We start from the raw sequence: 24,137 nt of genomic DNA, 5'->3' as shown, positions 1-24,137 counted from the left end.
AGGTGAATTGGGTAAGCTAAATTGTCTGTAGTGTATGTGTGTGAATGAAGGTGTGTGAGTGTTTCCCAGTGATGGATTGCAGCTGGAGGGGCATCCGCTGCATAAAAAACATATGCTGGACAAGTTGGCGGTTCATTACGCTGTGGCGAGTTATTAATAAAGGGACTAAGCCGAAAAGAAAATGAATGAATGAATGAATGAATGAATTCATTCATTCATTTTAAGAAAACAAATTGTTTCAAAAGTTTTACAAGATGCTTTACATGTTATCATTATTTTGCAATAAGATTAAATTTAGAAAAGGAGATCGAGTGGTATAAGAAAAAATACAGCTAAATAAATTGTAAATCTTTTGGGCCCCATGGCTGGAATAGCTCAGGGCCCCCAAATCACTAAATCTGCCCTTGGGCTTAATACCGTTATCATCGCTATTGCAGCAAGCATAATCTTTACTGAACTCATACAGTGTACATACAGAACTCCCAACATCAATTTTTCAGCCTATGCTTTTTTAGTTGATGCATAAATTATTAAAAGAATAAATCTTTACTAGACTTAATATAGCAGACATGCATTCAATAATCAAAAGCAGCTCTGTGTTTTATTACTTTCTATAACAAAGTCTCATCTTTCAAATTACAACAATAATTGCTACTCTACTACAAGCCATTGCACCAATTAAATATGAGTGAACATCTCAAATCTTATGCAATCATTTATCAGTATTCCAGCCATGGAAAAACTAGACGCCTTTAGTAATGTGTAAGCAATAGCATTTCTCTACAATTAAAGTGGATCCAAAAAAAATTCTAAATTGTCCCAAGACCATAATGGCTGTTCAATAGCTTTTGGGCAACTTTGCTGAAAGGTGATGATCCACTTCAAATGTTGACTACTGTAGTTTACAACAATGTATTTTTAGATGCAAGATTGGTTGAATAAACCACTCTATAAAGGGGACCTATTGTGCAAAAATCAGTTTTATAAGAGGTTTAAACACAGTTGTGTGGCAACAGTGTGTGAATTTAGCCAGCCTCTAATGGTAAAAATTTATTTATTTTACTTTTTATAATCACACTTGATAAAAACAGTCTGCAGAAACACGTTGACTGACATTCTCCCTTTGTATATGTCATTAGAGGGGGAAGCCACACCCATTAGTGACAATCTCTGCCGCATTGGCATAGACAGCCCTGGAATTGGAATTGGAATGTCTTTATTGTCCCCGAAGAGAAATTAGGTTTACAGCAATAGCTGACAGTTAACAGCAACAGGTCACATTCGACAACATAGAAGTAACAGAAAACAATAAAATTAATTATAGTAATGTAAAAACAAACAAAAAAACAAAAAAAACATACAACTTAAAGCTTGTTAAATAGCCCAACTTCTGTTGGAACAAATGAATGCAAATATCAGATAGACCTTGCCAATCTAAAATAAGTACACCTTCTGCCTGAAGGCAGGAGGCAAAACTTTGAATAAAGTGGGTGGTTCTCATCTGCTAAAATGGACATAGCCCTCTTTATATGACTCTCATCTCATACACATGTCCAATACTATTAAGAATTGTGCCCAAAATCTTTTGCGATAGATGAACAATTTTTGAAAGTCTGTTTTTACTTGTCCCCCTCAAATTACCACACCAGCATTTACTGCGAAAGTTAAAGGAGACTCAATAAAAGAAGAATAAAATGTCCTAAGAAGAGGCCTATCCACATTAAACTCTTTCAATTTCTTCAAGTAAATCGTTGATTCGCCTTTTTACAAACAAAAATTGTGTTGGCCTCAAAGTTCCGTTTATCATCCAGGATGGTGCCCGGGTATTTATACTCACTTACTGTCTCAACAACAGTACTGTTTATAGTAGTAGTAATAGTAGTAGCACTAGAAATAGAGTTACGGCGAAAATCAATAAGCATCTCTTTAGCCCTGAGTGAGAAGCAGCTATCCACCATTAGTTTCTGCATCGTATCTGCTTAAGATGTCACAGTAGTCTCCAAAGACGGCCTTCCTCTGAGACACTTCACATTTTTAGTTTTTCACAGAGATAATGCTAGTACTAGATGCACAGGTGTTTCTAGCTCCTCCCTCTTTTGAAAAGAGCACAAGCTCATTTGAATTTAAAGCAACAGTCACCAAAATGGCACAATTTGGATCAAAGCCTAAAAGGGGTAGTTTTAAAGGAGTTATCTGTGTTGTATTTTGAGCTGAAATCTCACAAACATACTCTAGGGACATCTCTAGGGACAAAAATGGGGCATAAAAGGGGTCTCCTTTAATAAAAAGGGGGAAACATATGCAATTTTTAAATCAATTAGCTGTTTTTCCACCATCCTGCAATATTAAAAACATTTTAAACAGTCTATCATGTTTGTGCACTGTTGCACCCCTTTCTTTCCTGAATCCAATTTTAAACTCACTTTGTATGTCTCAGTAATTCTGCTTCTAGATAACTGTAGTGAAGCATTCTGGCACAACTGCACTTTTATTCTGCATACTAACAAGAAATCAGCAAAATTTTGAGTCGGTCAACAAAAAAGTCAAGACATTATAATGTTAACTCTCAACGTAAGCATCTTGAGGCTCCATTTCATCAGAGTGAGCTTTAAAAAATAGCCTGCTTCTGACTACGGGAATACCTGATATTAATCAAAACACCTACAAGTCACTCAAACCTTAAGCTGGTGCTCAGAAAACTGTCAGTTTGCTCAATGCATGGGTAAAAAATATCATTTAAACATAATCCCGGCCAATTGTAGAATATTTAGCTGTATTTGCAAGCCTATTACTGGTACGAAAATGGCCGCAAAGTGAACTGAACTGCATAAAAGGAACATTTAGATTTCAGGTTCTTTATGCCACTGTGTTGAACGCACATTTTGTTCTAAAACACGATCAGTAAAGCAACAGAAGGATCAAAGAAGAAAAACTGTTTTTTTTTTGCATGTTCAGAAAGCCATCCGAGAGCCAAAGGATTATCTAAACTACAGAACAGAATTACACTTTTATTTATTTATTTGGGATTGAAGGCTGTAAATGGGGCATGATAAATATGATGCGCATCTTTTGATTCCCCGTTTCAAAATGAGACATGCAGAAACTGCTATTCGGATTTTTGCAGTTCATTCCATATTGTTTCAGGGCAGGGAAAGCACAGACTTTTCAAATCGTACACATTTTGCCATCCATGTTTTTGGCAGCAGTGGTGACACTCATTGCAGCACATCTAAAAGAACTGGTGACCGCGGCCAGCATTTGGCTTAAGAAAGAAAAGTAAAAGAAGTTAATTGACTGCGGGGTGTTTTGGCTCAATCAGACAGGCATAAGGTTGTTAAACAGCCATTGCGTTTCACATATAATTTATGCATAAGCCAGACAGGCTATTATTCCAGGTTTAATCATCAGCGGCCCATATGGCTGGTGACAAATGCACCCCTGCCAACACTGTGTTAATCTTAATTAAGGTTTCACTGTTTACCACAGCAAGACAACACATCAATCAGCACGTACTGTAGTAACCTCATAGTATTCGATTACAGCCGCTTATAATTATAGTGCATCGCAAATATATCACAAAGGTTTTGAGGGGGTTTTTTTTCAGCCTAATGGTATGCTACAGTATGAATGTATTGTCATGTCATGGTGTATCTAATTAAGTTGAACATGGCACAGCATAGAGAGAAATGTAGCATAATTCTGGGTAACTATCACAGAACGATTCACAAAACAATGAAATAATTTGGACTTCTTCATTTTAAACAATGTTAACAGTGTCACATCTGTGGAGTTTATATGTTTTTTTTTTTCATTTTTAGAAGCTGAAAAGATGGCAATTTTTTTTCCACACACTTAAGACATTTCCTGTTATTGCATTTTATGCTCTCCATTAGTTGAGACCGTGATTTAACCTCAGTGATGGCAGTGAAGTGCAGACGTAAACAACATTTTGTTGTTTTCTGCTTTTAGCTCTGACAAAGCTGTAGAATACATTTGTACAAGTTGTCCCAAACATCTTTATTATATGTAAGGTAAAATATATTTATTTATTTTTATTTATACATTTTTTAATGGTTAACTAATTATAGTAACTAAATATTTATTGACAGAAAATATTTAACATATTAGCTATTTTAATTATTTGTTAATCATATCAAACAACCAGACAAAAAAAAATTAATTAATTAAATAATAATATAATATAATATAATATAATATAATATAATATAATATAATATAATATAATATAATATAATATAATATAATATAATAAATATAATATAATATATAATTGTCACAATCACCAGCGATCTAATCCTTTCAGATCGCTAGTATGCATGCGGATCGCTAGACAACTACACACACCACACAGAACTACATATCCAGTCATGCACCGCTCACATGCACCTGTTCCAGGTTCCATTGATTACACACACACACAGCCAGATTATCGTTATGAACTGATTACAAGGACTATTTAAACAACACACACACACGCATCAGTGTTGAGTCTTGTTTAACTGTTATTGTGAACTTTACGACACGTTTGCCTTGCCTTCCTGTGACTCTTGCTTTGTTGTATTGTTTATTCCTGTCTGCTGTCTGCCTTTTGACCATTTGCCTGTTTATCGACCACGACTCTGGAGCTATAGGTGAATTTAATAAACTAAACTGGCCGTAGTCTATGTGTGTGAATGAGTGTGTAAGGATGTTTCCCTGTACTGAGTTGCAGCTGGAAGGGCATCTGCTGTGTAAAATGCTCGATAAGTTGGTGGTTCATTCCACTGTGACGAACCCTGATGAATAAAGGGATTAAGCCAAAGGAAAATGAATGAATAATAATATAATATAATATAATATAATATAATATAATATAATATAATATAATATAATATAATATAATATAATATAATATAATATAATATAATATAATATAATATATATAATATAATGTAATAAAAGAATGAAGAACCAACCAAACAACAGATGAATAATTCACTTCATCAACATCGTATCACTGACAATTGAATCATTCACCATTGTATCATTCATCAGCTACTTCAGAACAGCAACACAACATCTTAGAAACTGGGCAGCTTTTATTCGTTATGTAATGAGAAGTCATTTGGTTTTCATGACACATTAGCCTATATCGCAGCTACATGGTAAGAGGATGACCCGTTTGGTTGTGTTGGAGGGATCTTGAGTTGGATCTTGCGTGGGAATGGCAGGCTGGCGCTGTCCCTCTCCTGCTGTGAGCCTGATGCTCGGAGCTCTGATGTGCAAAACTCGCTCTTCCTGGATATGCACAGTGGGAATGGAGCCCCGTTTCATCTTAAGCAATCTTTTGGGGCCAAGACTTTTATTCACATTTTCCACTCCATGGAAAAAAACACAGCCGAAAATATTTAATATGTACATGAATTAGCCCACTGGAATTATTTATATACAAGGTTCTGTGTCAGGCTTGTCGCTTTCCTGCAGGATGGGCTGAAAACTTGTGCTGATGTATTTTACTGTAGCATCTTTTTTAAAAAGTCTCCTAAATTAGAGGTTTTCTAAGGCAAGAAACTGTTTTTTTATGTGCGTCAACTGCCTTTTGGCATCCAAATTTTTGGCATGTTTTATTTTATATATTTTATCAGTTTGTCATATTTGTCATATTATCATATTTTAAAGGCTGCTCTCTCAAAATGAGTATTTGCTTTAGCACCGAGTCATAAATCTTCACTTCAAACCCCAAACTTATAAGGATCTATTTTAATGATCTTGACGCAAAATCTAAAGCACATGGCGCAAAAGTATTAAGGGTGTGCCCAAATCCACTTTTGCTATTTTAAGAATTGAACAATACGCTCTTTGCCCTGGCGCATGGTTTAACAGGGTTGTGCTTATTTTCTTAATGAGTTATGGGTGTGTTTTGAACATAACGTGCATTAAATCAACCAGAGTGTCATCTCCCATTCCCTTTAAGAGTCAGTTGCGCATTTTGCGCAATGGCGCATTTGCTATTTATACGGTGGACTTTGTAAGTGGAAAAACTGAACACTTCACTAGCGAGAGTTCTAATTTTGAGCTTGAAATGTATGCAAATTTTAATGAAGTAATGCCTCATTTGGATATAAAATTATACAAAAATAATTAACCAATACAAAAAAATGAGCAATTCCTAAAGTGTTACTTCACCCAAACTGTTAATTATTGTATTATTATTATAGTTAAAGTTATAGTTATAGTTAATTATTTTATTATTTATGTCTTTCAGACCTTTGAGCTCTCTCACCCATGGTTCAGAAAAGGAACCAAAAACATTATCAAAACATTTAATATGATTTCAGTGGTTAAACTGTTATCATACGAAGCTCCAAGAACAGTTTTGTGTGATAAAAAAAAAAATAACAATGACTTTGTTTGTCTTCTCTGACCTAAGAGTAATAATGCCCATATTAAAAGTGCACCATAATCTAATGCGGAAACCATAGATGATTCAAGGTGAGCAAAGTAGTTGTTATGAATTTTTGGTAAAAAAAAAAAGTGTTCATGGACATTTATATTGGACATTGTGTAATTAGAGTTGAACAATGTTTTTGGTTTCTTTTCTGAACTAGGAATAGTCTCAGGACTATTGATGTCTATGGAGGTGTCAGAGAGCTTTTGGATTTAATCTAAAATCTCTTAGTTTGCGTACTGAAGATGTGCAAATGTCTAACGAGATTGAAACAACGTGAGAGTGAGTCATTAATAGCATAATTTAGATTTTTGGGTGAACTAACTCTTCAATAAATCAATAAGCAGTGGATGTATGGTGATAACTATTAGTTTTAACTTATTCTGCTGCAGTGTCTCGCCTTAATGACCTGACGACAGAATTTCATCTTATCGTTAGCTCTTGTGTTGTGATAATATGGGGGTGGATGAGGATTTTATGAGAAGACATAGTTTAGACACCGCTACACTTGTCTCATGGGTTTTCGCTGCACTTCACACCACATAAGCATCCGCTTGTCTATTCCTGTGTCTTCTTCAGAGCCGCTGCGCTTTAATCTGCGGTAACGAAGGTATTTTCCCCACGCTCTTCTTACCATCACACATATTCCGCTAAAAAGTTTCCCCAATACAAGTGATATTTAAGAATGTCTTCAGATCTACTCTGCCACAAACATACATTTACAAAAATATAACAAACATTCTTCTAGTCGTACAGTATGCAAACGCTTCCCTTTTGAAGATGACAAGCCGTTCACTTCAGCTTTGGACTTTTCTTGGGAAATAAACAAGATTACTCAGCAGCGCTGATTTAATTGGTTTACTCCTGCTTAGTCTGTAATGCACTGAGAGAGAGAACAGTGCAAGCAAAGGGTCAGGATTGGTTAATATGGGCCAGTTAGCTTTTGATGCCAGATGACGACATATCTATTATTCAAGCTAAAAGCCTCTCTACTTTTATTTGGTAATAAAATGTATGAATTTATTACTAAAAGCATGCATTAAATCGATCAAAAGTAAAAATGCTGTTAAACAGAAGTCCAACAGTTTAAAACATTGACAATACTACTACATACTTTTATGAGCAGCAAATCATCATACCAAAATGATTTCTGAAGGATCACGAGGATGAAATCTGGAGTAATGATGCTGAAAATACAGCTTTGAATCACAGGAATAAAGGACACCCTTCTCTTTAAAATTAGACACTTCTGTTTAAAATTGCTGTTAAGAAAAAGCTGAATTGGTTTCATCATTGATAATACTGAATATTTTCATGAGTAGTGATGTCTGAAGGATCACATGACTAGGGACTAGGGTAAATTACATTTTTACATTTATTGTAAAAAATGTATTGTGGAATGTATGGTAAAAATGGACAGCTACTATAGCAGAATTGTTTCATAAAAATATAGTACCAATATCTCTTATTTTTACTTATGTAACTCAAATCCACACAAACACTAAATGCCACCATGGTGCGAAAGTAATGCAATGCAGTATTTGACAATTCTATTGAATGAAAACAATAGATCTCTGTGGAACTATGGTGTGATCCTTTGTGGCATGACAAAGAAAGTTTCGTTTTTTTTTGGAAATTTTACCCACCGATCTACAATGAAATTAAGCTTCAGATCTTGTACCTTGAGCTGCTAATATAACCTTTATTTAACCAGGTAAATCAATTGAGAACCAGTTCTCATTTACAATGACAACATGGCCAAGAGGCAACATGAAAAGCAGATACGAAGCAGCAGGGACATAATACAATAACACAAATGCAGATAATAACATATAAAACCAAGGAAAATCTAAAAACAAGCACAGTGATCTTCAACTATTAACTGTATTGAATTTTTAAAGGATGATGGTGGAATAAAAGTGTTGAGCTTTAAAGTTAGCTGCAGATGATTTCAAGCAGCATGCTTGAGTTGCCCAAAATGGCAAAACTGATGATGTTACAGTACAGAAAGCTGAAAGTCATGTCCTGTAGATGAACAAAAGTTTGTTTTCGGTGTGAAAGCACCAAAGGATCTACCTCATTTTGTCATGACGCATTTACAATAGCACAGACCAGACTAAATATTTAACTTTTAAAACATTTTAATATAAAATGTTACAACCTTAAAAGGTTAAGTTTTTTTACCGGGCATATAAACTTCAATTAGTAAAGTTTCACAAACTAATTTCGAGAGGAGCACATGATATGATTGATCGCGGCTGGTCTCTCATCTGTAATCATTAGTAAGCCAATCGGATCATTCCAAACTCACTATAAATAGCCTGACTAGCATTACTTCCTCATCTTCGTTTTTTGAAGAATTCCCCCATCCACCCCATCTCCACCTTTCCGCCTTTACCAGGGGGAGTTCTCGAGAACTACCTGATCTCGTACCCCCTCACATGTTCATTGACCAGGCAGGAGCCCTGGGCTAAATTATCTCCAAGCTCAGGGTTTTTTCCTGGACAGCATGCCAAACCTGCTATTAATATCAATCAATATCTAAGTGTAACTCTTGAAATCTGACTTAAAACATCAAGCTAAAATTTGCACAACCTAAAGCCTAAAGCTGAAACCTTATTAACCTATTAATAATTAGTTTAGCTCAGCTACTAAATACGATCTCCAAAGACTACGGCGAATAGTTCGGACTGCTGAGCGAATCACTGGTACAACCCTTCCTACTCCCCAAGAACTGTACTTATCCAGAGCGAGCAGAAGGGCTGCCAAAATCACTCTGGACCCCTCACACCCAGCACACTGCCTCTTTGAACTTTTACCTTCTGGTCGACGCTACAGAGCACTGCGCACCAGAACAGCCCGACACAGAAACAACAGTTTCTTCCCTCAGACAATCCATCTCATGAACACTTGATGATAATAATTGCGGAACCAACATCACTACTGTTATACACTTTTATACACATATACACTTATTTAACAACACACTTTACATGCCAATTTGCACATAACAGCTGCACATATAACATTGTATATAGTAATAAACATGTACATACACTTGTCAATCTGTATATTTGCACTCACTACTTACTTCTATTTTTTTTTTAAATATATTTATTATCTGTTGTTTGTCCTGTCTCTGTAATCCTGTTGCATTGTAAGACCTCTGTCACGAAAACAAATTCCTAGTATGTGTGAACATACCTGGCAATAAAGCTCTTTCTGATTCTGATTCTGATTAAAATAAGTATAATTTAAAAAAAAACATAGATTGTTGTGACTTTTTCATCATATCTCTTTTTTACACAACATGTGTTTCCATCCAAACATGAAAAATAGATTTATGCGCAAAACTGGAATTTACCAGAAAATAAAAAGCATCGTTTCCATCCAATGAGAGAACAAAATCGTCACTTCCTGATCAACTGGCACCAAATATCAGAAAGAGAAATGGAAAAGACGAAACACAATGAATGCCCAGTTTTGAAGGTGTGAGATGCTCTTTGGGAGCACAGCTGCTCAAGACAGCTCTGGGAGGTAATAATACTAAACCACTTTGATGACAGACTTTGGCTGAGGGATTTTAAAATGACCAAAACAACATTTCAGATGTTGACAAAAACTATAATTAATGTCTGTCCATTAATGCCATCTCATCACACCTGTTTTTATCATCACATGACCTGTTATAACATGACTTTTTTTAATGTGCATGTTGAAATTTATTCTGTAAATTTCCATCGAAGTTTTGTATTTTTGTAATTGTATAAAAAGTGTGCATGTTATTTATGCACATTTTTCAGAATTTATGTACACCTTGGCATTTCATTAAGCATTTTCATGCAATATTCCAAAATGAGCTCAAACAACTGGTAGATGGAAACATAGCTAGTGAAAGAAAGCAACATCAATATCAAACATTCCAGGGGACAATTTTCTAGTTAAGGGACACTTGTCTTGCAGTTATGGCCCTGCAGTGCAGTCAAAAAGATCTGTTGCGACTTTAATGGAAACATTTCATTAATACATCTTAACTTCAAGTATTATATTCAGGCAAGCAAGTATATTGACCTTCATGGAAATGTTGTTATCAAAGCAAGGATTGAAATCAGCCGCAGAAACCATGTGATTTATGAAGATACTTCTCCTTGGGACTTGTACAGTGACACATTCAAACTCATTTTGGGCAAGGCTGGCACTGAAGTGCACTTCAAAAAGCATGATGACAGAATGCAGATGAAAGCAGATGCATATTCGCTAGGTTAAGACGAGGGTTTGTTCAGTACCAAAGAGAAGAGATGTATACACGCTTGGTGAATCACTCGCAGCTGACTGACTGAATGCAAATGTAGGCATAGAGAAAGCAAAGCCTTAGCTTTCGGGAGAAAGTTTGATTTGATCACAGACCAAAATACGAGGGACTATATTTAGGTCTTAATCTAAACTCTCTGCCGGCATCGAACAATGGGTCCAAAGACTGCAACGCTATGACTTCAAAGTGGTACACGTGGCAGGCAAAAGAACATCCACAAAACCACAAAAACAAGAAACATCAAAAACATCAGGTGCAGGATCAGGATAAGAGCGACACCCAAAGCAGCCAGAAGACACATCAGCCACACATCCCGAGCTGAGAGCAGTATGGAAAGCAATCATTAAAGGATGATTGCATCACATTTTGAGAATAGTAAAGTGGATGAACCGGCAGCAAATGAGCTGTGAAGCATTTGTCATGTTGCTTCCTATATGGCATACCCTTGATATGGGATGCTAAGGATTTTGGAATGTACCGACGCCATTGAAACAATCATTTCACAGGTAGACAAAGCAGATTAACAGAATTAAACCAAATCAAAAGAAGACCTGCCCACAACTACACTGATATTTGTTTGTACAGTATTGCGCATGCATTCCAATTCTCAAAATTTAGTTACAGCATTAAACATAAAAAATACAAATAATTAGACTGTTTATTTGACAATGCAACAATGTTTAATTTAATTAGGTTCTGTTTATTCATTCATTCATTCATTTATTTTATTTTCGGCTTAGTCCCTTTATTAATCCGGGGTCACCACAGCGGAATGAACCGCCCACTTATCCAGCACATGTTTACGCAGCGGATGCCCTTCCAGCCGCAACCCATCTCTGGAAAACATCCATACACTCTCACCCACACTCATACACTATGGACAATTTAGCTTACCCAATTCACCTGTACCGCATGTCTTCGGACTGTGGGGGAAACAGGAGCACCCGGAGGAAACGCGAACGCAGGGAGAACATGCAAACTCCACACAGAAACGCCAACCAACCCAGCCAAGGCTCAAACAGGTGACCTTCTCGCTGTAAGGGGCGACAGCACTACCTACTGCGCGACTGCATTGCCAGGTTCTGTTTACATTTGGCAATAAGATGAATTTCGGTCGACACAAATTAGCACACATAGACAACAAAATTTTTATGATTTTTTAAAATTATATTTATGTTGAGATCTATAAATTTAGTAGATGCTTTTATTATCAGTCTTTGCTTTCTTAAGTAATTGAACCCATATCCTTGGCATTGCTACCGTTTCTCAACTTTCTCAACTAATTGCGCTACAGGTTTGCTGTTTTACCAATGGAGTAATGATTATATAATTATCTCTCGGTGTACAGCTGAACAGGGAATTCAAATGTGGAGAAAAAAAAGAGCTGATACTTTAAAACCCTGACAGCTGGCCTCCACAATCTAAGTCCCAATTCTGTTTTGTCCCCCGTCATAGACCCCTCATCTCTCGAAACAGCTTGGTAAAGGGTAGGCGTGAAAATAGTCCCCAAAGAAATGGGAAAATAAGAACAAAACTGTAAGCAAACTGTTCATTTACATCATCCACACGAATTCATGTATATAGGCAGAAGAAAACAACATTTATTATTTAACATTTAATTATTTAAATCTTAACATTATGCATAGATACCAGACGTACAGGAAAACATAAGCAAATTCCCTGCCATAAGACTTTTATATGGGACATGGTATCCTGTCAATTCACCATCTATCTGACATGAAAGCATGATGTAAGGCTGTTATGCATTCAGCTAATGGTGTAACTGTAGCGAACTGTAGGACAGGAGTGTGAATATGAACCCCAGCTTGAAGGAATAAAATACAAGAGTATTAGATTCCTTATAGTTATATAAATAAATACTTGCATTTCTGTCAAATTTCTAATACTCCTTTAAAGTGGCCTTAAAGTCCATATGAAATCAATATAGCTTTTTAGATGTTAGTATCAGTACATTATTCTTAAGGATTTTTGGAAGCTAATGTGCTCCAAAACAGTTACAAAATTCACATTAAGAAGATATATACACTTCAAAAGCTTGCAGTTTGTCACTTCCATCAAAACGGATCAACAATTACTTTGATGTCACTTCAATTTCTCATCAACTCTTCTGACCAACTAGTATCTGACATGTCCCGCCTCCTTCAAGATACTATTGCTACTATATATGTGCTAGAGCTCCACCACTCTCACTGGCAGAGCTGTTATAAATACAAAATGCAGTTTTTTTTTAAAGGGGAGGAGCTACTCTATGTCTTCATGTTACAGTTCAAACTAGGGCTCTATTTTAACGATCTAGGCGCAAAGTCTAAAGCACATGGCGCAAAAGCATTAAAGGCATGTCAGAATCCACTTTTGCTATTTTAAGGATGGAAAATACGCTCTGTGCCCTGGCACATGGTCTAACAAGGTTGTGCTTATTCTCTTAATGATTTATGGGTGTGTTTTGAGCATAACATGCATTAAACCAATCAGAGTCTCATCCCCTATTCCCTTTAAGAGTCAGTTGAGTCGTGCCATGGTTGCTATTTATATGGTGGACTTTTTAAGTGGAAAAACGCTTCACTAGCAAGCAAACAGTTAAATAAACCATCTGCATGAAGATAAAGAATGAGCCTCCTCCATTCGGCCTCTTTACATTCTTTATTTACATTCATTACTTTATTTTTACTCTTTACGTTTCAAAACTATTTCTAAATCCAGTTCTAATTTCCAGCAAACAAATAAATGAACAATAATAACGATGTGTGCTCAAAAAAGTTATATCTAAAAACACGTCCTATTCTTACGCCCTATATGATGATGCATACGTCTCCAAAACTCGACAGGTGGATAAATATAATAAATATAATAAATATAATAAATATAATAAATATAATATAATATAATATAATATAATATAATATAATATAATATAATATAATATAATATTTATTATATAATATAATAAATATTACTATTAATAATAATAACATTATACAAATCAAATTGTAATGAATAAACTGAAAAGATTTGCTGGTTCGAGACCCGGCTGGGTCACTTGGCATCCCTGTGTTAAGGTGGGTTTCCTCCGGGTTCTCCGGTTTCCCCCACAGTCCAAAGACTGCTTCAGTTGACGTGACAAGAATATCTTTGTTAGTACAATACAATAATCAACATTGCATGAATAAACAAGATTATGTTAGCTGAACAAAATATTGTTACTGAGAAAAACTAAAAAACAGTTGTTGAGACATCTCAAAGTTCTTACTGCATCAAGTTGCCTTGTTTTTTTTAATGTTTTCTTAACTATTTATTTTTTACAGTGTGTTGCACTTGTCTAAAAAGAGCAACAAATCGTGCCCATACACATCTTGCACCTTATTGCACCGGGTGTATGATAGGGCCCCTTACTTGAACGAAAATGCAGATTTCAAAGCACTTAACGGGACCATTAACATTCACTTTTTTAGCAGTAATCTGTACCTTTAGGGTATCAACATGGACCAAATGTGTAAAACAGCACTAAATTTAGCCAATTTGTTTTGAAAATTGTGTTGTTGATTTTTTTATTTGTATTTTGTGTACATATTTTTTTTTTCTCACTTTAAATTTGAATTAAGGGACCAAAACATAAATATGGATGTGCACATTTTATGTTTCCTTACTTGCTGTGTCTTCATAACTGTATGTGAAATGTACTAGCAATTCCTGAGTGAAAATTAATGACTCTTTAGTGTACCCTAAATCCATACAATAATAACCACGTTTTCTTGGACGATTGCATCTGGATAAAACATTACTGGTAGTTTGGAGCTTTCATGACGACACAATTTGCATATTTTAACAAGACCTTATCTGTGTTACCCAGCAACATTATATCACAGACAAAATCAGCAGCACTGGCAAAAAAATGTTGAATACACCGCAAAAATCAACAAACCACTCGGTGAGACTGAATATGAAACATTAACCTCAACACAAAGGCAGTTCACTGGCAATTATTGCAGTGCTATAAAAGCAACAAAAAAAAGCCAATGGGAGATCAGAACTAACACAGATCCTCCAAACGGGATCGGCATAAGGTCTTGATAAAAAAGTGAAGTCCTGTGGATTGAAAATACCGCCCGATGTTGTGAAGTTGCATACAGACCTGGAGGTGTGGAATAGCAATGGCGCACTAAACAGAGGATCAAAGGTGTATGTAAATATATGGCAACATGTGTTTGATTCAGACGCCTTGTCTGATTGCAAACAGTATGTTAGAAAGATTGCCAGCTCACCATGTTGTGCTGAACTGATAGGACAGATAAAGGTTTCGGATGCTGGCCAAGCAATAAGCCGTCAATTATAGTCTAGCACATGCATACAAATGAAATCCTGAATCTAAATCTGAGTACAATCTGCCTTGTCCTAGATCAAACACTGACTACCCAGAGGAAATGTTTTTTTTTTTTCCTGCAGCTCCAGGAAAACATTGCTCATAGGCTGGCAGTTAAGGGTTATTTCAATATCAACTCTCAGATGCTACTTCTAAATTTATGTAGGAGAAGTAAACAGATGGAAAGCAGACGATGGGTGTTATATAGTACAAAATGTACAGTTTGAGTCCATGCTGAAATCTTTTAATTGCTTTACATTGTAGGTCTTCTAAAAGATGTAAGAAGCACGAGTCGTTAGATGATTCAGATTTTATCTAATTGCCATCTAGGACTGGGGTTTTCAAACTTTTTCAGGCTTTTTGATGTCAGAGTCCCAAAAATGACCCTCTTGAGAGGGACCCTCTCTCTAAAATAGAGAAGCAGTTGGAGTATATATACATGTACAAGACTTATCACTAAGGAGAAAACTGTGAGAAAAGAGTATAATATTATTATAACATCATGATAAATATGATATTTGCTTTCATCATCTTTGTTTACTGGTGGTGTGGGTTTCCTCCGCGTGCTCCGGTTTCCTCCACAGCCCAAAAACATGCAGTATAAGTGAAAATTGGGTAATCAAAGAATTTGGCCATAGTGTATGAGAGTGTGTGTGTGTGAGTGTGTGTGTGTGTGTGTGTGTGTGTGCATGTGAGTGAATGTGAGAGTGTGTGGGTATTTCCCAGTACTGGGTTGCAGCTAGAAGGGCGTTTGCTGTGTAAAACATATGTCGGAATAGTTGGCGGTTCATTCCGCTGTGGCGACCCCTGACAAATAAGGAACTAAGCCGAAGGAAAATGAATGAATGAATGGATGAATCTCTGTTTACATCAACACTCTATCTATCTATCTATCTATCTATCTATCTATCTATCTATCTATCTATCTATCTATCTATCTATCTATCTATCTATCTATCTATCTATCTATCTAGTCTCTATTTATTATATTGTATGCATATACACTATCCAAGTTTTAGGAATAACAAATAATTACTTGACTTCTAGTTGATCATTTGGTATCAGAAGTGGCTTATATGAAAGGCAAAGGCCTCTAGATTACGCTTATTTTACCAAAATAAAATATGATCACGCCTTGATTTTTGATTAATTAGGACAGTAAGGTCTGACTTTGCTTAGACAAAAGTCTTGTCACTTAACATAAATAATGTACAGAATAGAATATAAAGTCATGGTGCAGTGAAAGAAGAATTATTAATGTGTATGACTCCCATGAGCTTGGAGGACTGCATCCATACATCTCTGCAACAACTCGAATGACTTATTAATAAAGTCATCTTGAGCGGCAAAGAAAGCGTTCTTGCAGGACTCCCAGAGTTCATCAAGATTATTTAGATTCATCTTCAATGCCTCCTCCATCTTACCCCAGACATGCTCAATAATGGCCAGTCCTGGAGCACCTTGACCTTCTTTGCTTTAAGGAACTTTGATGTGAAGACTGAAGTACAAAGAGGAGTGCTATCCTGCTGAAGAATTTGCCCTCGCCTGTGGTTTGTAATGTAATTACAGGTAACCTCAGGTACTGTAACCTCAGGCTGTTGATGTTGCCTTCCACTCTGCAGATCTCTGCACGCCCCATACTGAATGTACCCCCAAACCATGATTTTTTCCTTCACCAAACTTGACTGATTAATCTGAGTAGGTTTTCTGCAGTATTTGTAATGATTGGGATGCAGTTCAATAGATGATTCATCGGAAAAAACTACCTTCTGCCACTTTTCCAAATGATCAACTAGAAGTCAAGTTATTATATTTTTCTCTTACAACCGGGATTGTTGACAAGACGTTTTTCAGGAAGTGTATATATAATATAATATAATATAATATAATATAATATAATATAATATAATATAATATAATATAATATAATATAATATAATATAATATAATATAATATAATATAATATAATATAATATAATATAATATAATATAATATAATGTTCCACAATAAGCTGAACTAGCTAAATTATAAGTTAAAAAAATCTATAAATATGAGTAATAAAACATTAAATGTATAATATTTGTGGACCCCTAGAATCTATGGGTCTGAGATTAAACAAACCTCTGCAATTTCTCCTTTTAGAAGTTAAGACATGCTTCTAACCACTCACAGTGCACTTTCAAGGTTAGTAAAAGATGAACATTTATTTTCCAGTTACTTTCAGCAAAATATAAAATAACATCATAACATAACATCTATAGCTGACTAGATTTCTTTCTTAAGTATCCTTGAACACAAATTGTCCCAAAGAGTGGTTCATTGCCTCTCCCTTACCTTCAGATCTTGCACTTTTGGGGTAAACACAGGCACCCGGCAGGCCAGTAACGGGCACCAGAATGGAGGCTTAGTCTTTTCATCATCCTCAACACACACCCAGCCAGGCAAGTTCTCCTCTCCTACACAAACGGTAATAAGCTTAGCCAGAGGCGCAGTACTGTCACTGAACTCAAAGCTAAAGCTAGCGCAGTTTTAAACATGAGAGTGAATCCATGAAAATAATAAGTGAAAGATTCATGTCAACAACTGTTAGTCATATCTGAGAGGCCACGCTTACTCAGGGCGATTTTGGCCAGATGCAGACGATTAACCCAGGAGATTTTGCTAATTGGACTGGGCGTACTGAAGACCACTGTGAAACTGACTGGACGGCCAGACCTGTCAACAGATAAACACACACATGCGCAAACTGTGAAAATCCAAGAGGGATTTAACACAATCAAAATCCAAGTGAAACAAAGCCTCTTTCAGTTCCACACATGACTGAAATTGGTTTGTACAGCTCTATTTGTGCCAAGAGTCATACGAGTTTGTGTCTGCTGTAAGAGAAAAAACTACACGGAAACAACAAAAAACACAATTCGGCTTAAAGCAAAGGACTTCAACGGGGGGTCCACTGCGCTACAGTGGGGGGTCCGGCAATTACTGTTTGATCTTGAAAATAATTGTTTTGGAAAAAATGGAAGATATCCTTTAAACAACGCCGAGTTCATTTCAGTCAAAGCTTTAATTGTGTTTCCCATTCTGCAAAGTATAAAGTAATATCTACTGATTATATTGCATTTATTTAAATACTATGCAATACTATGAATTAATATAATGAAACTGAATAGGACCACAGTCTAAAACAACTGTATTCTGTTATTATGTCATTTAGAATTTAATGCAGAGTTGAATTTTCACTAAAGAGTCACATGATTTTTTTAAATAAATAATGCTAATTTAATTATTTGGTGCTCCAGATATGGCAGGGGAAGAATTTCAAATTTTTGTTGAATGTAAAAAACAAAACAAAGCCTACAAAATGTAAACTATATAGACCAGAGATGCCCAAACTAGGGCCCATGTAACCTTTGATTTGGTCCGCCATCCCATCTGAGAAGAAGAGGGAGAATGATGGGGATGGTTTAGATGGGGTCTGTCATTTTAAATTTATTGTAACCTTTTATTTATTTGTTTTATTGTTAAGCTACAAAAAGCTAACAGAAATTAAATGTTTCAATTTAAATGCTGTAATTTAGTTTAAAATGTACATACACAGTCACCTGACGGATATAGGAGAATGCAGACACTTGAGCAAATCAAGGCAAAACGCAGATTCTGCTTGACTGTATTCAGCATTGAACTCTATAAATGTGATTGTTTATGTTTTCATTGCAATAAGTTAGAATTCAAATATTGTACTGCATTAGTTACTACGATTCAAAGTAATGCTTTCTGTTGATTTTTAAATATTATGAAATAAATATTGCAATGCCCATGGCAACTTTAATGTAAAATAGTTTGGCCCTTCATACGACAACGTTTGGGCACCCCTGATATCCTGTGCATTTGGAAAGTATTAATCATGCTTCACCTTTTCCACATTTTTTTATGTTACAGCCTTATTCCAAAACGAATTAAATCCATTTATTTCCTCAGAATTCTACACACAGTAGTTTTTTATTTTTAATAAATTTGCAACAATTTCAAAAAATCTTTTCACATTGTCATTATGGGATATTGTGTGTAGAATTCTGAGGAAATAAACAAATTTAATCCATTTTGGAATAAGGCTGTAACATTAAAAAATGTGGAAAAAGTGAAGCGCTAAAATTACTTTCCGGACCACTGTAAAAAATAAACAAAAATTTACAAAACATCTAATAATATACATATATCTCAAATCATTAGTAAAAATCTATAATAGTAATTTGATGCTGGAAAAAAAGGAAAAAACATGTGCAATTTAAAAAATATATAGTTTTGAAAGCTGGTAAAAATGGCGGTTCATTCCGCTGTGGCGACCCCAGATTAATAAGCTCAAAAAGAAACTGAATGAATAAATGAAGCTGGTAAAAGTGTATATAACAACAGAAATTCACTTTTTGCAAAGATTTTTTTTTCATCTTTTTCCAAAGATTTCAGAGTAACTGTAAATTATTTTGTGCATCCATGCTAAATAAAACTGTTCATAAAAATAAAAATAACTGACCACCAATTTAAACAAAAAACGCCCTATAATAAAAATAACTTGCCCTGTCTCACTAACCACCAAGGTGGTCCCCTGCCTTAAACCATTATAATCCAATAGAGTTCACGGCCATCTGTCTAAAAAGCTGTTCAGCCTGTGTTTAAACCTCCATCTGATCTACAAAGTCTTTTGGCTGTATATGGAATAACATAGCGACACCAAAGAGCCTGTCCAAGACAAATCCAAGAGATGTAAATCCCTCTGCTACAAGTGCAATGAAATGGATGAATGTAACTGTCACATCCACCCACATTTAAGAGGAATTTAACGTGCAGCTCTATTCTGTGTAACCTGTGCCCACTGGCGGCGTTCGGGTAGTCGGCACTCACTTGTCAGGCTTGCCAGGAACCATCAGCCGCAGACGGCACTTGTTGGCACACTGGATCTCGTCCTCTTTGATGCGGATGAGCCTCTGAAGAGCCATGCACCAGTCCTGTCCCACCGTCGTGTTGAGATTCTGGACACGCACACAGTCACATTTAGACAGCTGTCAGACTGGCTAAGCATCGGTTAGCACACTGCTTTTTCACATTCACAGCATCATTAGCGCAGGGAGAGGTGAGAGGTCGAGAGAGCAACTCAACAGGGTCAATCGGTGAGATGCTTTTGTTTCGGTTTGAATATTTTTAGCGGGCGCGCGTTTAAAGGGATGAATTTGGTGAAGAAATGTCTTTGGGGTGTTAGCATTCTGAAAGTGTGCTGTGCTCTTAATGGTAAGCTACAACTAAAAAGCTTTATACAGTATGGATAATTGTGACTCCTGGACCACAAAGCCAGTCTTATGGTGCACAGGTATATTTGTGGCAATAGCCAAAAATACATTTTATGGGTCAAAATTATCTATTTTTCCTTTTATGCCAAAAAATCAGTAGAATATTAAGTAAAGATCATGATTCATGAAGATATTTTGTAAATGTACACTACCAGTCAAAAGTTTGGGGTCAGTAGAATTTTTAAATGTTTTTAAATAAGTTTATCATTTATCATTTCATCAAAAATACAGTAAAAATTGTGAAACTGTGAAATGTTATTGTACTGTATAAAATAACTGTTCAAAAGTAGTTTATAATTTAATTTTATCATTTATTCCAGTGATTTAAAGATGTATTTTCAGCTTCCAGTCTTCAGACATGATCCTTCAGAAATCACTCTAATATTAAATTATTATAATTATTATTATTATTAATTGTAATAGTAATAAAAGCAATAATGGCTGGAGTAATAATTTCATTTGATACTACATACAATAAGAAAGCAGTTCATTAAAAATGTTAATAAATATTTAACAATTCATTTTTTTTTACCTTTTTTACATTTAATGCTGCCTTGATGAACAGAATCATTTTCTTTAAAAAAAAAGAAAAGAAAACCGACCCCACACTTTTGACTGGCCGTGTACAACTGTAAATATATCAAAATGTTTTTGTTTAGATATGCACATCGGCAAGAATTTAATTTGGACAATTTTAAATGCAATTTTTTCAATATTCAGATTTTATTTTTAACCCTCGGATTTTAGATGTTAAAATAATTGCATCTCGAAAATAATATTGTTCTATCATTGGAAAGTTAATTTATTCAGATTTCATATTATGTATACATCTTAAGTTCCGAAAATGGACACTTATGACTGGTTTTGTGGTGCAGGATCACAATTTAATTAAAACACGTTACATAACAAATAAAAATATAAATTAAAAAAGTTACAAATTATTTCATTGCATCTATTGCTGAAAAAGAAATAATCTCATTTTCATTTAATGTCAAAGTAAATAGCTAAAAATACTTCAATAAAACTATAAACAATAAATAAAACCAGTTTTGTAATTTATATAAAATAAAATCAAGTTAAAAAGCTTACAAAAACTACAAAAAAAATCATATGAAGTATAAAGACAAAATACCAATGACAAAACATGCAACATGATTAAGTATAAGTGCAATAATTACTTAACTGAATGTAAAATTAAAACAAACTAAAAAAAAAAAAACTACAATACTAACTCTTTACAAATTTTTTACATTCACAGCACAGATTTTTTTGAACCCTCAGATTCAAGATATTAAAATAGCTGCATCTCGAAAATAATATTGTTCTATCATTGGAAAGTTTATCTATTCAGCCTTCAGATTATGTATAAATCTCAATTACTAAAAATAGACACTTATGATTATTACAATTATCACAATTTAGTTAAAACAAACGTTACATAACAAAATAAAACATACATTAAAGTTAAAAATCATTTTACTGCAGCTATTGCCGAAAAAAAATATTCTCATTTTAGTTTAATAATCAATTTAAAAGTAAATTAATTTAAAATATTTCCATAAAACTATAAAAAATGTACTAAAACCATATTTTTTAATTTATATAAAATAAAGGTTCAAATAAAATCAAGTTAAAAAGTTTATGAAAACTTCAATAAAAAAATCATATAACCTATAAAGACAAAATAAAACTGACCAATCATGCAACAATTACTTATATGTATAATTGCAATAATTAATTAAGTGAATGTAAAATGTAAAAACAATACTAATAATAAGTTACTACAATCCTAACGCTATACTAATTTTTCACATCCACAGCATCATTAGCTCAGAGATTGGTGAGATAAAACGCACTTTATGAGATGAATCTATTGAAGAAATGTCTCTTGTGTTTGGGGTGTTAGCATTCTGACAGTGTGCTGTGCTTTAATGGTAAACTAGAACCATAAAGGTTTAAACATTTTGAATAATCTAATTAAAGCAAAATGGTTATAATACAAAATAAAATATACATAAAGTTAACATTTTCATTAAATACAAGAGTAAAATAACTAATATGCTACCTAAATCTATAAACACATTAACGTAACATACAAATAATAATTGTTTAATTTATATAAAATAAGTTACCTTACAAAATAAAATAAATAAATAAAATTTATAAAAACCACAATAAAAATGTATATGAACAGTAAAGACATTAAAAATGCTAATTACAAAACATGCAACATTATTTTAAGCATAATAATTAAATAAATATAACATTTCAATTTCTTTTTGGCATAATCCCTTTATTAATCAGGGGTCGCCACAGCGGAATGAACCACCAACTTATCCAGAATATGTTTTATGCATCGGATACCCTTCTAGCTGCAACCCAGGACAGGGACATTAAAGCAAAAATGCTAATTTTTAACAGCATCATTAGTGGATAGAGAGGTGAAAGGACGAGAAAGCAGAACAAAGGGGCCATCTGTGAGCTCATACTTTTTTTTTTTTGGTTTCAATATTTTCAGCAGGCCTACTATAAATGCGATGACTTCACGGAGGAAACGTTTCAGTGTTAGGGGTGTTAGCATTCCGACAGCGTGCTGTGCTTTAATGGTAAAATGTCTCCGAGAAGCTTCATCTCTAAATTCATCCTCCTGAAAGCACCGCCGCTGCAGCCATCATAGCAGAGCTTTTCTTTACAAATCCACCGTCTTCAACAATACATTTCAAGACAATTACTGTCGGACTTCAAATCACCCGCTGTGAGCAATGTTTCTGTTAGTATGCATAATCCACCTTTTGTGTCGACTAGATTTGTGAAATAAAACGTTGCAGATTTCATATTGAAAATAGCTGGCAGTAACCTGTTGGATCTTAGTCAGGGTTTATGTACATTACAGTCTTCAATATTTAATTTTTGGTTAATGAAAACAAGGCGGTTAACAGAGACTATTCTTTACTACCAAAGCAATAAATAGTCAAACCAGCAACAATTGAGACATAAAAATGATAAATATAACTATGGAAATATAATACACATTTGAAATTATACAAAATCATTTAGGTCACTGGTTCGAGCCCATGCTTGGTCAGTTGGCATTTCTGTGTGGAGTTTGCATGTTCTTCCCGTGTTTGCGCTTGTCCAAAGACGTGTGTTATATGTGAATTGAATAAACTAAATTGGCCGTAGTGGATGTGAGGGGATGTTTTCCAGTACTGGGTTGCAGCTGGAAGAGCATCTGCTGTGTAAAACATATGCTGGATAAGTTGGCGGTTCATTCCACTGTGGCAACCCCTGACGAATAAAGAGTCTAAGCCGAAGGAAGATGAAAGAATGAACATAATCATTTATAAAATATGCAGAAAGTGTTTTTAGTTTTTATTTATTTCTGTTTTACATTTGCTTTATAATGACCTACAAGTTCAAATAAACCACAAAAATATGTGGAACATTTAAGTTCTGGAAGAAGAAGACAAATTTGTTTAATGTATTTCAATGATCAAATTATTTTTTAAATGTTAAACTTTTTATGTATAGGAAAATGAAACATGTTTGGACTGCAAAATAATGATACGATACAATACAATGTACTTTTTTGTCCACTTGGGCATGAATTTTTCTTGGGCATGATACTAAAGTAATTGATACTAATGTTATTGGT

General features: G+C 34.7%; 1 protein-coding gene across 4 annotated transcripts in view; it reads right to left on the bottom strand.

Annotated features, from left to right (window-relative positions):
• The window catches only part of arhgef10lb (Rho guanine nucleotide exchange factor (GEF) 10-like b), an 89,225-nt gene that overhangs the window by 16,706 nt on the left and 48,382 nt on the right, over positions 1-24,137 (bottom strand). For all 4 annotated transcript variants that reach the window (XM_056449216.1, XM_056449215.1, XM_056449212.1 and 1 more), the window contains 3 exons: positions 20,040-20,167; positions 17,755-17,855; positions 17,475-17,596 (listed from right to left, as the gene is read on the bottom strand). In XM_056449216.1, the coding sequence (XP_056305191.1) occupies positions 17,475-17,596; positions 17,755-17,855; positions 20,040-20,167 (351 nt within the window). The remainder of the gene's footprint in view (positions 1-17,474; positions 17,597-17,754; positions 17,856-20,039; positions 20,168-24,137) is intronic.

This window comes from Danio aesculapii, chromosome 23 (assembly GCF_903798145.1).
Source record: "Danio aesculapii chromosome 23, fDanAes4.1, whole genome shotgun sequence".
NCBI lineage: Eukaryota > Metazoa > Chordata > Actinopteri > Cypriniformes > Danionidae > Danio > Danio aesculapii.
The sequence above is the reverse complement of the archived record's forward strand: the minus strand, read 5'-3'. Positions and strand labels throughout refer to the sequence as shown.